We start from the raw sequence: 15,295 nt of genomic DNA on the forward strand, positions 1-15,295 counted from the left end.
GAGCGCAGGCGGCTGGGCGGGGCCCGCGCATGCGCGGCGCGGCGCTGGGGATAAAAGGGCGGCTGGGGCGGCGCGGGAGAAGCGCTGGGGCAGCGGGAGGCGAGGGAGGAAGCCGAGACGAGCGCGGGGACGAAGCCCTTGGTTTCTTGCCTTTAAGCCACCGACCTTCCTTTCCCAGCCGTCGCCGCCATGGTGAAGACCGTGGGCAGCCTGGTGAGTCCGATGGGCGAGGCGGCCATGTCCTTTAGCCGTGAGAGGGGCGGGCGGCGGGATGAGCATCATTTCCCCGACGGGCAGGCGAACGGGGAGGGAGAGCTGCTGGGGGCAGCTAGGCAGTCAGGGGACTCTGCTTGTGCTGCCCTGGGCTCCCGAGAGGCCTTGGCCTGCGGGAGATGGCGGGTGAGAGCCGGTGTGCTGCCCGGGCAGGCGGAGCCTGCTTCAGCCATGCGGCGGGAACGGGGGAAACCGCGCGGAGGGCTCGGTCAGACCAGGGAGAGGGAACAAATAACTGCGCGACCTGAGACTTCGGGGAGTCGGAATGAGCAGGGAGGTGATGCAACTTCACATTATGACAGGTTGTTGCTCATCGCACTTTAAAGTCTTAAGGAAAAGGCTTCGTTTCTCAAGCGGGTAGCAGGGTACTACAGCGACAGGAGGAGAGGACACAGTCTTAAGCTGCGTCGGGGGAGGTTTAGGCTGGACATTAGGAGGAATTTCTTTAAAGACAGGGTGATTAGACGTTGGAATGGGCTTTCCAGGGAGGTGGTGGAGTCACCGTCCCCGGAGATGTTTAAAGGACTGGACGTGGCACTCAGTGCTATGGTCTGGTTGACAGTGTGGTGTTGGGTCACGTAGAGTCGGCGATCTCGGAGGTCTTTTCCAACCTAACGGATTTTGTGATACAGTACCCTAATTTAGCAGTCCCGATTTGCCTTATGTACTGCTAGTGTGTAGAGGACTAGACTGCTTTCTTGGAGTTTGGCCTAAGTTCTGTTGCCTTTCTGGGTAGGAGATAATGGAAAAATGAATCCATTTTTCTTGACTTGAACGGGACTGCTAGAGCCTATTACCCATACTTACATAGCAGGAGTTGCTGGCATAAGTAGTATTTCCCTTGTAATGCTGCTGTCTGACATATTCACTACGCTAATGCATCACATCACTTTTTGGATGATTCTGTGAATACAAACACATCTGTGGCTTTGAGGTACAGAATAGTAATAAGGCCTAGACCAACACATGGAGAATACCATGCTGCTGATGAAATAGCATGTGGTCTTGTGCACAGCAGCTGATGTGGTTGATAGACAACAATAGAGTATTTGTTAGCTGTAACTTAGGAACCCAAGTCTCAAAAAATGTTCTCCGTGCAAACTTAGCAAGCTTTTCACTTCAGGAAAAATCCTGTTTGGCTAGTCTTGCCTTTTGAACTTGAAATTTGGTGCAAGTGTCAGTTTGATCTCATTTTGAGGCATCTGCAAGTGATGCTGTGTGGCATCCTGTGAGGCCCCAAAAAACTCGCTCTACAAGGTCTTTAACAGGACTTACAGTTGTTCATGTACTCTGAGTTAGACATGGGGGAGAAGTACTGACAAGATATTCTCAAGAGGTCAAAATAACAAAAAAGACTTTACTGGCAACTTTAGAAAATCAGAGAACTTTGGCAAAAGGTTTAGTGCAACATTCAGTCTACATAAAACACTTCTCAAAGCATTAACTTAGCCCATTCAACTTAGCAAACTCCAAGTCTGTTTGATTGCAGGTTACTCAAAAATTCTGAGAAGAGGGAATTAGAAGAAGAAAAGGACAGAAAATACATAGAAAAGGGCACATATAGCTACTAACTCCTGGGTCCCAGAGGTGTTCAGCTGCTAGAAATTCCAATAGGAGGTAGGGTCAAGACGTGCTAGCAGCATGTACGACCTTAAATACCCCTCGCCTCCAGTGTGCCTGTGATTGGCAGCCACTGTGCGGCTGGGATACAGTGTCTTAAGGATGGGGTGTGTGGGGCAGTGCACTGCCTCACCGGAGCAAGGCCTGACCTGCCCCTTCCCCCGCATATTTGCACTCCAAAATGTTTTGAGACCTCAGTCTTTCCAGTCTCTCACACATCCAAGTTTGTTTTCTAGGCTGTGCTCTTCTACAGTCAGTTCACTTTATAAATGAAAAGCATGTCAGACCTCTCCTACTGGACCGCAAAAGTGTTGACATCTGATACATAAATATACAAACTAACACTTGTGACCCCAGCTCAAAAACCGGTGAATGCCGGAAGCTCCTTAAGAATGAAATGCCTTACCATTCAGGTCCTGGAGAGAGAATGGTGTGTGAATGCAACCTCAAACTGTTGTTCTGCTTTGCATCTTTTCCCCCTTCTCTGTTTGTGGTGGCACAGGAGGGGCAAACTTTTGGTGTAAGATTTGAGGGGTTTGTTACACACAGGAACAGATTACACATGGCAAGACAAACCTGGCTCTGAAGGAAGAGCCTGTTCTAAGTTAGCCAGGCTTCTACTATCCTCCTAGCTGTGAGCATTGATTAATAGTCTGCTTTAGTTAAAGCACTGTTAAAGCAGAATTTTGTTGCTCATCCATGGAGAGTGTGGACTCAACAGTCATGCTGACAACAGCATTTTAACATCAGTAACACCCAGAGTATTCAAGCACAGTGCAACTGGGATCTCTGGATTAATTCTGGTTTTCAGTAAAGCACATTTGTATTCTTTTCTGATACAAAGGGGAAAACCCATTCTTGCACTGTCTGCAAGGACTTCTATGAGTGAGACCTAGCTAGATATGCCCTTTCTCCCTACACATCTCTCCAGAAACAGACTCGCTTCTGAAGAATGGCTATTTTCAGGGTGCTTGACTGATCCCACTGTAGTACCTGCTAGAGCACAGAAGGAGAAGTATTTTGGTTGGTTTGTAGTGGCCTTGAGATGAGTGACTAGTGTAAGAGGGTTTGGCTGTGGGACATACTGCCTTTTATAGCAGAAGGTAATGGGGTATATAAACTTTAAAAGCTGGTGCTGTCAAAGCTTTTCTCTTCGTTCTAGCTGCCTCTCTTGTTATTTGAGTTAAAGAAAATGCTGAAAAATTGCAGTTTCAGCTACAAGTGATAGTTTTAGAAGTGCTGTGTGCTAGGGAGCTCATGCAGTTGAACCTTTGGTCTGTTTATGCTAGCTTCTGTATTTAAAAAACCTCACTAAATTACATAGTAACCATTGGCAGTCAGGTGATGACTGGGCAAGTTCAAGGGTGACTTGATATGTGTTGAAAATAATGTTTACAACCAAACTTTAATCAAATCTGCCAGATAGTGTGGAGCTATCTTATCTATTGCTGAGAGCAGCAGACTCCTTTCAGCACCATCTGTGGCCAGCAGCCTCCTTTTTGAAGGAGATACTGGGAACCTCTGAGGCACTAGAGGCTTTCATTATTAGACCTTCTTACTTGGCTCTTGGAAACAGATGCCTGCTACCAATGTGTTTGTTGAAGGTAGCATGCCCTTTTCTGCTGGGCAACAATAGAAGCAAAATTGACATCTTGTGTGTGTTCAGGGAGGTTGTAGTTAAATATTTAAGAAAAGAAAAAAAAAAAAAAAAACCCAAAGAACAAACCAATAGTTACCAGCATGCTAGCTGAGGCTTCCCCCAGTGAGCTGTTACCTGAAGAAAATGTTCTTTAACAAAGCTGTAAGATCCTCTCAAAGTGTGACAAAATAGTCTTGTGATGGGAGGTTCTCCTTCTGGTAACAGATTTTTTTAGTTTTTTATATGAAAGCTTGTCACTTCACAGTTAACATGAAAGGCAACTAGTGAAGTCAGTTGGACAGGTCAAGCAGCTTGTTTTTTGTTTTGCTCCTGCTATTGTCTTCCGTCCTCCAGAGAAATTAAGCTCACTAGAAAAACTTTTGGAACTTCTTGCTAGTTCGATATTTTCTAACTTGCAGGGGTAACACCTTCAGACCCAGCATCTCTTTTAACTGTCCTACAGCAATTTTGGCTGATATTAGAGAGGGTTTACAGGGTAACACCTGATTTGTAGTCAGGACCAGGTCACCACTAGTGGTGAATGGTATGTGACCAGCTGTAATTACGATGCTGTTCCACTTTCCCTTTGTTCTAAGCAATAGCAAACCTGAGGTATGTAGCCATATGATTAACACATTCCAGGGCTGGGCGTCCTTTTGCAGAATACAGTAATTATGTAGCTGGACAGGAGACTTACAGGTTAAAAGAGGATGGTCAAGCTGGCAGCTGCGGGAAGTGGAATCAATAGAGTGGTGATGTTACAGTGCAGAGGTCTGAGAAGCTATACCAAAAATCAATATTAGGATTTCAAGGCCAAAAGGAGTGAGGCTTGATTGAGGAACTTACACTATAAGTAAGTACTGGGAGGGAGCAGCAATCGTGGATTGCTGTGTAAAGGGACATTAAACTCTTGGTGGGAATGAGTGCAGGAATGCATACTATGTCAGTACAGGAGTAGGGGAAGGTAGGGAGACAGGAAAACTTAACTGTTCCCATCTCTTTCAGAATGAGAGTACATGATGTGCAGTGTTACAACAGATCTTGTATCAGAGTAGCTGTGATGTCCAAGATGCGAGGATAGAAAAACCAACACGGATGTGTATCTCTGAAGAGAGCTACGTGGGGAGGGAAGAAGTCTGTTAACAGGGAGATGTAAAGCTGAGTGTATTTGAAAGTTACAGGAAGCTGTGGAGACTTTCACATAGGATTATACATACATAAGAATGTTCATGCAGGATCTCTGCTTGCATGTTAAATACACTCGTGTCCAGTTTGACTGTGTGCACTTTTGGCTCCTCACCTGCATGACATTCTTTAGCTTACTAGAGTCAAGTCTCAGTTTATTGTGGCTGATTGCAGAAGCTGGTATGAATTGGTTAACTCCTCCTGCACTGCAAAACCAACCCCTGTGTACATCTGGCAAGTAACCACACTCCTTTCAGTCAGCTGTTGCTGACAGGACTCCAGTGCTTTGCTCTCTTAAGCTGCGGGGACTAAAGCAGCTATCTTTTGAAGTTTATACTAACAGTTCTCTTGAAGCTTGATTGCCAAGAAAACGAAGTTGAAAATCATTGAAGTGGCTTGTACTTTCTTTGATAGTGTCAGGAAGTAGGTGGCCAGCACTTTCTGCTTCTGCCTGAGATATTTGTTAGCCTTTTGCTAGCATGCAAGTATTTATTGCTTTTAATGTCTTTCAGTTCTATCAAAGCATTCACTTTTTGACCAGCAAAAATGAGTAATGGCATGTAAGAATGTTTAGTTCCAAGGAATATTGTCCACAGATGATTGGTGTGACTAAGTGTAACACACAGATTTGACGACTCTGAATAAGTATTGGGTGTTTATTTGTGTAGTCTGTATGTGTAGCATTGCTTTGGCTAGTGATGTCAAATGTGGGTTCACTTGGCAAAATAACTATCCTATGAGGTTGCTTTCAAAAACATGCTTTAGAGTAAAACACACAATATCATTTTAATGTTAGCTATTGACTGGAAAAGTCACCAAAGTGGAGGACTGTACAAAGGTTTGTTTCTGTCCTTTTCAAGTTCTGCAAAGGAAGGTCTGTCCCATAATCCAGAAATGAGATCTGGATTATGAAAAACAGTAAGGATCACATTTAGGGGACAACACAGAGCTGGCAGAGTTGAGCATCATAACTAGAGAATTTCTAGCTTATTCCCACAATTCAGTGAGTTAGACTGACTGAGCATTTTGGCTGTTTTCTAATTGGAGAGTCATAAGACACTGACTGCTGCTAACACCAATGAAAGCAATTCATATTGAAGCACTTACATGATGGTACAAATAACCCAGTTAAGTGTTTAAGAGCTGCCATAATGATTAGTGTGTTAGGTCTGAGAGCAAGCCATCATTGGGATTAGTCTTATTTAGGAAAGGAGGGGGGAATCATTAATGTGTTCAATATTTTTTTTTTGTAGGTTGAATTTGAGGCAGAACTGAAATCTGCTGGTGAGAAGCTTATAGTAGTTGATTTCTCTGCCACGTGGTGTGGACCATGCAAAATGATCAAGCCCTTTTTCCATGTAAGTAGTTTTTCTGGGTTTATTTCTGCATTAAACTGTATATAAATGTTTGTGTTGCTTGACAATAACATGGAGGAAAATTCCTTTTGCCTTATGTGATTGCCATCATTTCCTGGAAAAAGAAGTTGCAGAAGTATCTGTTTTTAAGACTACCAAGTAAAATAGACTGACCTTTGATATAGCTGGGAACTAATATAAGGTTTAGCTTTTGTCCTGGTGCTTAAATGTATTTCAGGTCTGCAGAGACCTGCCAGTTGCATTGCTTCAAGCAGTAGGATACAGAGAGGAAACAATGCTTACCCTTCTGTAAACAGTTAATGTAACTTCTTCAGCTGTGTTTAGGTGGCCATGTTATCTCCTGATAAAGTAGGAGAAACAGTAGCATCTTTTGGTGATCAGCTAAAGGCTGCAAGAGAAGGCCTTCCACCTATGTCTTGGGATATGCGGGTCCTTGTGGGAAGAACAGATTTCCACAGACTCTTCCAGAAACAGTCTGGAGCAGAATAGAAAATTTTTGCTGTGGTAGCAAAATAGCTGCTTTAAGATAATAAAGCATGTATCACTAGCAGTTTAAGCAGCACCAGCCTTTCAATTTATATGAATGCATCTTTTCAGGAAGCTTTCCTGGAACATTGCAACTGCATAGTTATTTTTATTTCTTTCTAGAGTTTGTGTGAGAAGTATGGTGATGTGGTGTTCATAGAGATCGATGTGGATGATGCCCAGGTAAGCTGTGGGGTGGTGCTGAGGGAAGACAGCTAAGGACTTCCACACAAGTGACAGAGACTTCTCTTCAAAATGTCTTCACACACACTAAAAACGGGAATTTACTTCAACTTAAAATTGAAACATAGGGATTTAGCTGGAAAGAATGATTTTTTTTTTTTTTTTTGGAGAATACCTGAACAGAACAAACTGCCTTGGTTATCAGCACCCTTGAAGTCCTATGGCATGTGTCAGATAACTTGGGAGCACTGACTCTTTACTTTGGGAGGGAGCATTAGTCTAAGGTCTTAAGCTGCTTTGATGCAATCTTCATTAAACCTAATGGTTCACAACCTACTGATCTGTCTGGTGTCTCCACTGCTCTTGGCACTGTTTTGTCTTTCATTAAAAATGAAATTAGGTCTTGAATTAAGTGCAATAAAATGTCTGCGGTATTGCAGTTTCAGCATTGCCAAATAGGTACTTGAAAAATGTTACATGGAAGCCCAAGAGTTGCCATAGGGCTCTTGTGTCCTACAAACAGACCTCTGTTTTGATGCAGAGGTTTTTTCCAAACACAGAGTACAGGTTAAGATTAAGGTTTTTGCTATTGCATGAACTAAATGTTGAAGAGGGGATCTTTAAGGCTTACTTCAGGGAGATGTTAATACTGCACTGGTTTTGCTAGTGGTGGACAAGCAAAGTGCTTTTTACTTTATCTCGAGCAGCAGTGACTTTGCTCTGTCACCTAAACAGAAGTCAACTAGAGTGGGTTCTAAATTCAACATCCTTGAGAATATACCCAGTTGAAAAATTGTTTTTTTGTCTCTTCCAGGATGTCGCTTCACACTGTGATGTGAAGTGCATGCCAACGTTCCAGTTCTACAAGAACGGAAAGAAGGTAGGCTCTGCTTTTTTGGAACTGGAGCAGGCAAGCTAAACACTTCAAAGAAGATTGGGAGTGTTGGACTACTTAGTCTGCCTTCTCTTGATTATGTCTCTGTGGCACCACTAGCATTAAGGCACTCCTGAGAGCAAGCAAGTTCATCTTAGTACCGCAGCAAATGTAACCAGCAGTTAACTGGTGATGCAAACTGTTGTTCACAGGTAGTGAACTGAGTTAGTTACAGGTGAATCTTACAGGCTGAGCTTCATGAGAGATAGCGGGGTGAGATGTCAGTGTTAAGACTGCTGGTCTATCTGCCTAGCAGCCTGCTCTTTACTTGGTCAGTGTTTGTCATCTGGATGCAGCTTGTGTTCAAGCAGAGACATGACTATAGGTGCCTGTGGAATCCCACCCAAACAGAAGTCTCTAACCTGGTTGAGGTTATATACAACAAACAACTGTTTAGCTTATTTCACACAGAGGCTGTATAATCTTTGAAGTGAAGGTCCTGTCCCTGTTAAAGGACTGAACAGACCTCTTGTGTCTGCACTGCCAAGAGATGGTTGAGATGGGACGCAGATTGTGCTCTGACAGCACAGTGGGCTGCCTGTGCAGGGCAGTTTGACTAGCTCTGTGCCGGAACTTCCTGAGCTGCATGTGTTGTCTTAGGCTTTTAGTTTGCCAAGCAAGCTGAAGGTAGGCTTTTCTAAAGGAAAACAGTGCTTGGATGTAAGTTTCATGGCTGAAGGGGATGGAATTATACCCTGTATAGTTGAGTGTCACATGTAGGGTGGCTTTCAGTTCAGTATGGGGTCAGTCTGAACCTTTGACAGTTCTGTTAGGGTAAACTTACACAACTTTGTGATGTTATTGGAAGAATTGTGATTACAGCATGACAGTCAATGTGTTGCTTTTTATATCAAGCAAGAAGTTTCATGGCCTGTAGTGTAGTCTGCTCTGTACCTTGTACCCCTGTAGATACAGGAAGACAGAGCTGCTGGTTTTGAGACAGCGGAGGAATGTTGCCTCTATCATTTTTCCCTGTAAGTTGCAAAAAGAACAGTTCTCACAGGAGAAGCCAGGTGCAGGGGTAGGTCATTTGGAACAGTCCTTCCAGAATTTGATTGGTAGGGTCCTGAGCAAGCCAAGGTGACTTTTAAGCTGCCTCTGATATGTGAGGACCTTCAGAGTCTCTTTAAGCCTCTTTGAGTCTTCCACAATCTTGATTCAGGATCAATGGTAGTCTGGAAGTGAATTTTGATAGTATTTTGTTTCTCATGAGTTGTGTGGGAAATAATACATGGATATCTGCAAAATACTCCGTTTTGAGGATGGGAAAAATTTTAGGTTTTAGCAGAATTGAATAGGTGCATATGTGACTGGATGCTATGCAACTAATGTTAAGAAGCATTGAATGCAAGAGTTCTAAAAATCAATCTCTCTTTACAGGTGCAGGAGTTCTCCGGGGCCAATAAAGAGAAGCTGGAAGAGACCATTAAAAGTCTAGTCTAATCTCCAGCCATGAAGACATTGAAGCATGACTGCTTTGGCTAAATTGCAGCCTGTAACTTTTCTACTTAAAAAAAAAAAAACAACAACTAAACAAGCTAGCTAGATTAAGTGGTGCAAACTATCTTCTTGGTCCATGTATATGAGTACAATAAAGTATAAAGTCTTCACTTTTGGATATTGCTGTGTGTTTAACAAAAATGTTAAGAATTCTATGTCAGGTGGGTGTCAGATTTTGCTGTGTTAAAGGAGTACTGTCTGGATACAAAGACTTGTCAAAGGCAACCTCATCTATTGTTGACATGGGATAGCCATGATGGTTGCTTTAGGAGAGGTCTGCTGCCACCTTACTCAGATGGTAGTCACCAGGCTATAATCTGGTTTAAAAACACAGAAAGGGGAGTTGCAGAAAAGATGGTGATCACTGGGTAGGATAGTTCTTTCTTTTGTTAAAAGACTTTTTAGACTTCAAAGCTAAGACTTGTCCTTCCAGGGCATAATACCAATCCTACCATGGAAGTGCAAGGTAGAACTTGGACTTGCTGCCTTTTTGCCTTTTCAGTTCTTCCTTGTCATTGGCACGTGTACCTTCTGGTTCTTTTAGTAACAAAGTGTGTTTAGTCTGAGTTGGGCTGCTTGGTTCCTAGGCAATAGTCTGGAGCAAATGACTGAAGAAGTGAAACTTGTAGTGTCTTAAGGTCAAGAGAATTTATATTTATATACTCTTGTAATTTTCACTTGATTGCACTGTTGCACTTTTAAAACATACTTGACACTGTGTTGGACAGTAAACTGGACTCTGTGGTCCTCCAATCCTGAATCAGGCTGCCTAGATGAATGCTGACCTGCCAGCCTTTTTATACCTGCCATTGACCTACTCTTGGCACTGTTACAAAGAACAGTGTTTTTTCCACTGTGTCAAAATGGCTTCCTTGCTGGCTTCGATGTTGTCCTGTATAAGAACTCAGCAAAGAAGGGAGCAGGGCTGTACCTAGCAGTGGGTACAGCTTAGTGAGCTGTGCTGCTCACTGAGTATCACTCATGGAAAAGCTAGACTTCCTGCTGCATATGCACACAATGTGGAATGAGTGAGCCTCTTGTCTTTGTGGTAGGGAACTCACCCATGACTCAGCCTTACACTCACTTCACAAGCATGCATGAATTTCTTCATGGCTCTGGAGGACTGGGGGCCTTGAACAGCTTAATTTATATGTTCCCAATTTGAAACAAGATTTTTCTAGTCCAAGAAGTGGCCACACCCTTTTCTTGAGGATGAGCCATCAAGGTTCTTCTTGGATGTAAGTTCTGAGTTGTGATTATTCAATGAGAAGAACATGGGAAATATTTTCCATGTAGCTCTGGCTATTTGACTAAGAGAAATGCAGCTGTGTGTTTGAACTGTTCAAAGGTAAATGGGAAACCACTGCCCCAAGTGCTGCCATGGACAGACTCGTGAGGAGAGAATAAAATGAAGCTGTAGCAAGAATGCATTATTAACATCACACCATCTGCAAACAAGCATTGCTTTTGGAAGCAGATTCTGTGTGGCCTATTTCTGGGCAGTAACTGTAAGAAAGATTTTAAAAATTCCTGCTGAAAGTTCCAGATGAAGTTCAGTAAGATGCCCCGGCATCCCACATCATCCTTAAGAAATAATACTAAACTGTGCTGCAACATCCAGTGTTTCTGCTGAGGTGAGGCCAGATGAGGTTGTTGCCTGTTACAGCAGGGAAAAGGTGCAGTCAGTGGTGCATTGCTGCTTGTGTGTTGAGTTTAACACATAGTTTACTTTTTTAATAAGATGTTACTCTGCAGTAGCCTTGGACAATCCAGGTGACGGTGACTGGAAATTCAAGTCATACTGGGAAGACCAGAATAGCTGGAATACCTCTTGTGCTGAAGCAAGGGGTGCAAAGCAGTTCTTAAATGGGCAGTGAGTTCAGCTTCTGTGCCACCGTATCTTCCCCTCCCAAGAACTGGTATATAGGCACACTGTGCTGAATATAACTTACACAGCCTAATTTGAAAGATGTTCTTTAAGGCTTGGCTCTTTGGGGAAAATGCAGTGGGGATCTCCATGTTAGGTAAACGTTCCCTTTAAAGGAAACAACACATGTTCCTCAAATGCACAGTTATACCAGAATCTGACTGTTTGTAGTTGGTCCTTGTCATTACAGGTCATGGAAGCCTATGCTTTGTTTTGGTTATGTGTAAGGAGCCTCCATTCCTAGAGCAAAAGTGCCCCTACTGGGACAAGAGAACCCTAGTTCAGGATGGGAACTGGCTTGAGTCTTTCAACAGGCAAGGACAGGGTCTTTCGGTCTTTAACAAGCCTAGGTACAGCAAATAAGCATTTTCTTCTAAATGGAATGGGCATGAGTATCCTTGCTAAAGCCTAGGGCTTTAGCCATATGCCCTCCCACATGGGAATTAAGTAATGATACTTTCTAGAGAGCTCAGTGGGTGCATTTTTTGCTTGTTTTTTGTGTGAAGGTGTGAGGCCAGCATTGCTATGTGCCAGGCAGTAGCACAGCATTCACGCTTTCATTAAACTCTGTGGTCTGCTGCTTGCATGAACAGAATTGGCTGCTTTGATCCAGTGACCTGAAAATACGCCTTTAAGAGAGGTGGTAGATGGCCAACTGACTTGAGTGTTTGGTAAACTTGATGTACATGGCAGAGAAAAAACAACATAGAAAGGTTTCTTCTGGGAATAAGGGTTTCAGGAAGAAGTTCTCCCATCAGGCAGTGACTGCAGTCTCTGTCATTTGGCTGTGAAATAGCTGGGATCTATGCCTTGCTGTCAAACAAGAAAAGCAAGATGTTTTTGTCTGCAGGCCTGTTACATAGCCTCCTTATAATGGGCTGGCCAACAGGAAGAGAAGTACTTCCTTGAGTACAGCAATTAAAACACATAGCTGGAATAATTAGGTTTAATGAGAGAGGACTAACATGAAAGGAAGAGCCAGGGGGTCACAGTGAGTGGTAAGTGAACTGTGTGTGATCAAATTGCAGTGGAATAGTGACACTCCTTACTTTCATCCAGGGGTTCTGAAAAGGCTCTTGTGCACTTGGGGAAGTTATGTCATGTATGTGGGGTGCTTAATCACCCACATGTCTCTTCGATCTCTTGCAGCAGTCAACTGAGCTAGCCATCTGCTTTCCATTCTTTCCTTGACCTGAATAAGTTAGACTTTGATTCCCCTCTGGAATGATTCCAGTAAGAGTATTTGTAATAATTTTAATGTTTAATTTCTTAACTATTCAAAACTAGCTGGATCTACCAAACTAAAAAATCACTTACATTGTTTTACCAATGCCAACAAACTGTGGCATAGCCGCTCCTCTGGATTGAGCTCCATTGACATGCAGCTTTCAGCCACCCAAGGAATTGGCTGGAGGAACATGCTGTTGAAATCCTTGCTGGATTAATGCTGTTGTGCTGGTCCCTCACCCTTGGTGAGGGGTGGGAGAGTCTGACCAGGTGAAGGTGTCTTACAAGATGCTTTTTCTCATGTACTCTTGTTCCTTTCTCCCTGCCGCTATAGTTTAGCACTTTTATTTAAACTCAGGTATCACAGAGGGCTTGGCTTTGGTCATTGTTTAAATCCCTTTTGGAGTTGGCTGTCACCGGCTCTATCTGATGTAGTGGCAGCTTCTCGTCTTCACCAGAAGCCACCCCTGCAACATCCCCAATACCAAACCAAACCAATCCCCAGTACCAAAACCTTGATAAAGATGGAACTAGATGAGTTTGAGAAACTTGTAAAAATCTTAAGGAGATGTTGGGGAAGGACATCCACCTGAAATGCAGTTCTTCCTCCTCTGGAGAGAGGAAGCTGAGATGGTCCAGGCTGGCAGACAGACAAGGTAAGGAAGGCATGGGAGCTGCCCAAAGTCCCATCTCTAGCTGCAGCTGACAAACACAAGCTTGTGAGATGCAAATTGCCACAAGGTGGCCACGGCTGTCTGTGGGTTTTATACATGTGTGTATACACAGGCAGGCTCTGGGAATGCCTTGTGCTTGTACCTCTCTGGCAGTGCGGGGGTGATGGTAGTACCTCTAGGTAATGGGCTAGAGGGAAATGCATGGGGGAAGGTGGGCTCCTACTATCCTCGCGGCACCATCTGCCTGGCTTACAGGAATTGGAGCATTCATCATGGACGTGACAGAGGTATAAACAGACTCTAGGGGGCGGTGAAGCCAGGCATTAGGTCCAAAGGCACAGAAGAAGGAAGAATTTTAGACCAGGCTTGGGTCATTTCCCCTCTACTTGAGTAAGTACACATTTGCTCAGGGAGACAATGAAGTCTGGTATTTCACCTTTCTTTGTTTCTAGTTCCTCTGAGAGGGGCACCTCGGGGAGAGCAAGGACCCACACCATGAACAGTACTCACAGCTGTGAAGCCTGCTGATAATGGAAACACAGTGGTTTTAGCACCACTTAGCAGGATTGCTCCAGAGGCTTTCAGCTTCCTGGAAGGCTGAGCCCACACTGAGCTAGTGATAACGGGCTGAGGATAGGGACAGGAGGTGTCTCTGCACTGCAGGTAATGGCCAGCAGCAAGCTAACCTGTCTGGAGCCGACGGTGTGAGATGAGCAATTAAAGTAAAGGGGTCATGGGAGCAAGATAAAAGCCAAGGATCCGAGCTATGGCTTGCTTGCTTCAGTACAGGCAGATGTGGTGACAAGTTTAAGGTTGGATTTGATCCAGCTGGGGAATAGATCTCACATAAGAATGAATACTGTGGCTGGGTGATAGTGTCTCATGACCCCTCCTGTAGGCACCGACCCTGGGGGGACCATGAGAGAAGCTCATCAGGCAGCAATGCATTCCAGGGATAGTTCCCTGATTTCAACAAACCACAGCCTTCTGTAACAATTCCCAGTGCTTCCTGAGGCTGCCTTTGGTGTAGCAGGCCATGGTGAACTCCTCAAGGAGGGTACCCACTGTGTCCTGAGCTCAGACAAGTTACTGCCACCAGCCCCAGCTTGACATTGCTTAGGAACAGGACACAAAAGTTGCATATTTACTAGCCTGGAACAACTCTAAGTCTAGAGACTGCTTCATTTTGCACAGGCAAGCATAAGGTGTTAAGCAGTTAAACCACTACTCTAGAAATAATGATATGTATAAATGAAGATCTATTTAGCCAACAAATGATGAAGCCTGCAGCTGTTTACATTTAAGATTAAATAAACTCTTCCTCTTGCTCTCATATATTACATCCTCCATTAACTGGGATAATAAAGTCTCAAGAATCCCACTGCCACCCTACTTGTGAAGTGTAACTTATGTAGGGGCACAAACATGGTCATGTGGACTGGAGAAAAGGAGCACAAAAAGACCAGATATGATTATCAGCACAGCCACGGCTGCAAGGTGATTGAAGAATGGCCCCTGTGCCCTGTGCAGAGCTGACACCCTTTCCACCTTTGCAGACACATGCAATAGAGAACTGCTGTAGTGCTGAGGAGGACCAAGCCCTTGCACAACTTCTGACAGCCAGTGGGACCACCAGGACCTCACCCCTTCCCAGAAAGCCTTTAAGCTTAGCTGCAGAGTGATAATGTTAGAGGAGGGGGAGCCTGGCACATGGCATTTGCCACCCACCAGCCCTGTGCAGTTGTCCAAGGACAGGCTGGACTGCCTGCATGGTACTACCCCATGCTCTGCCCCTAAAAAGACACAGAGCCATGTACTGGCAGAAAAGCCTCTCCCAGCAACACATCTCAGCATCTTTGTTCTAGGCTGGGCATTGGCACCTTGTTAACTTCATTACCCTGGTTGTACTCAAAGGATTAGCTTGCTTCACTAGCAGGGGGAAACAGAGAGACTTTCATCCTACCTTGTGTCACTGCCACAAGGAAAAAACCCAAAATTTTTAATAACTCCTTTTTATTTTCAACATGTGGAAAAATCCAGGTATTGTTCCACAAAGCTTAGAACTCTGAGGACAACAAAGCTTACAGTAAGAAACTACTGCAAGAACGCCAGACAGTGAGGGATATAATTGTCATTATTCATGTTGTGGCAGTGTTCCTGACATGTAACAGAAAACTTGGATTTTCAGGAAAAAATAGCTATGTTCCCCAGAGAAGTTCAGAGGCTCAGAGG

The 15,295-nt window shown here is 44.1% G+C and overlaps 1 protein-coding gene across 1 annotated transcript; it reads left to right on the plus strand.

The window, feature by feature from the left end:
• The first annotated feature begins 26 nt into the window (after nucleotides 1-26).
• On the plus strand, nucleotides 27-9,353 carry TXN (thioredoxin). Its single transcript, XM_032095755.1, has 5 exons — nucleotides 27-213; nucleotides 5,971-6,075; nucleotides 6,742-6,801; nucleotides 7,616-7,681; nucleotides 9,116-9,353. The coding sequence occupies exons 1-5, from the start codon at nucleotides 190-192 to the stop codon at nucleotides 9,176-9,178; spliced, it is 318 nt and encodes a 105-aa protein (XP_031951646.1). The 5' UTR covers nucleotides 27-189; the 3' UTR covers nucleotides 9,179-9,353.
• Nucleotides 9,354-15,295: the final 5,942 nt, after the last annotated feature.

The sequence above is a fragment of the Corvus moneduloides genome, chromosome Z (assembly GCF_009650955.1).
Source record: "Corvus moneduloides isolate bCorMon1 chromosome Z, bCorMon1.pri, whole genome shotgun sequence".
NCBI classification, from domain to species: Eukaryota; Metazoa; Chordata; class Aves; order Passeriformes; family Corvidae; genus Corvus; species Corvus moneduloides.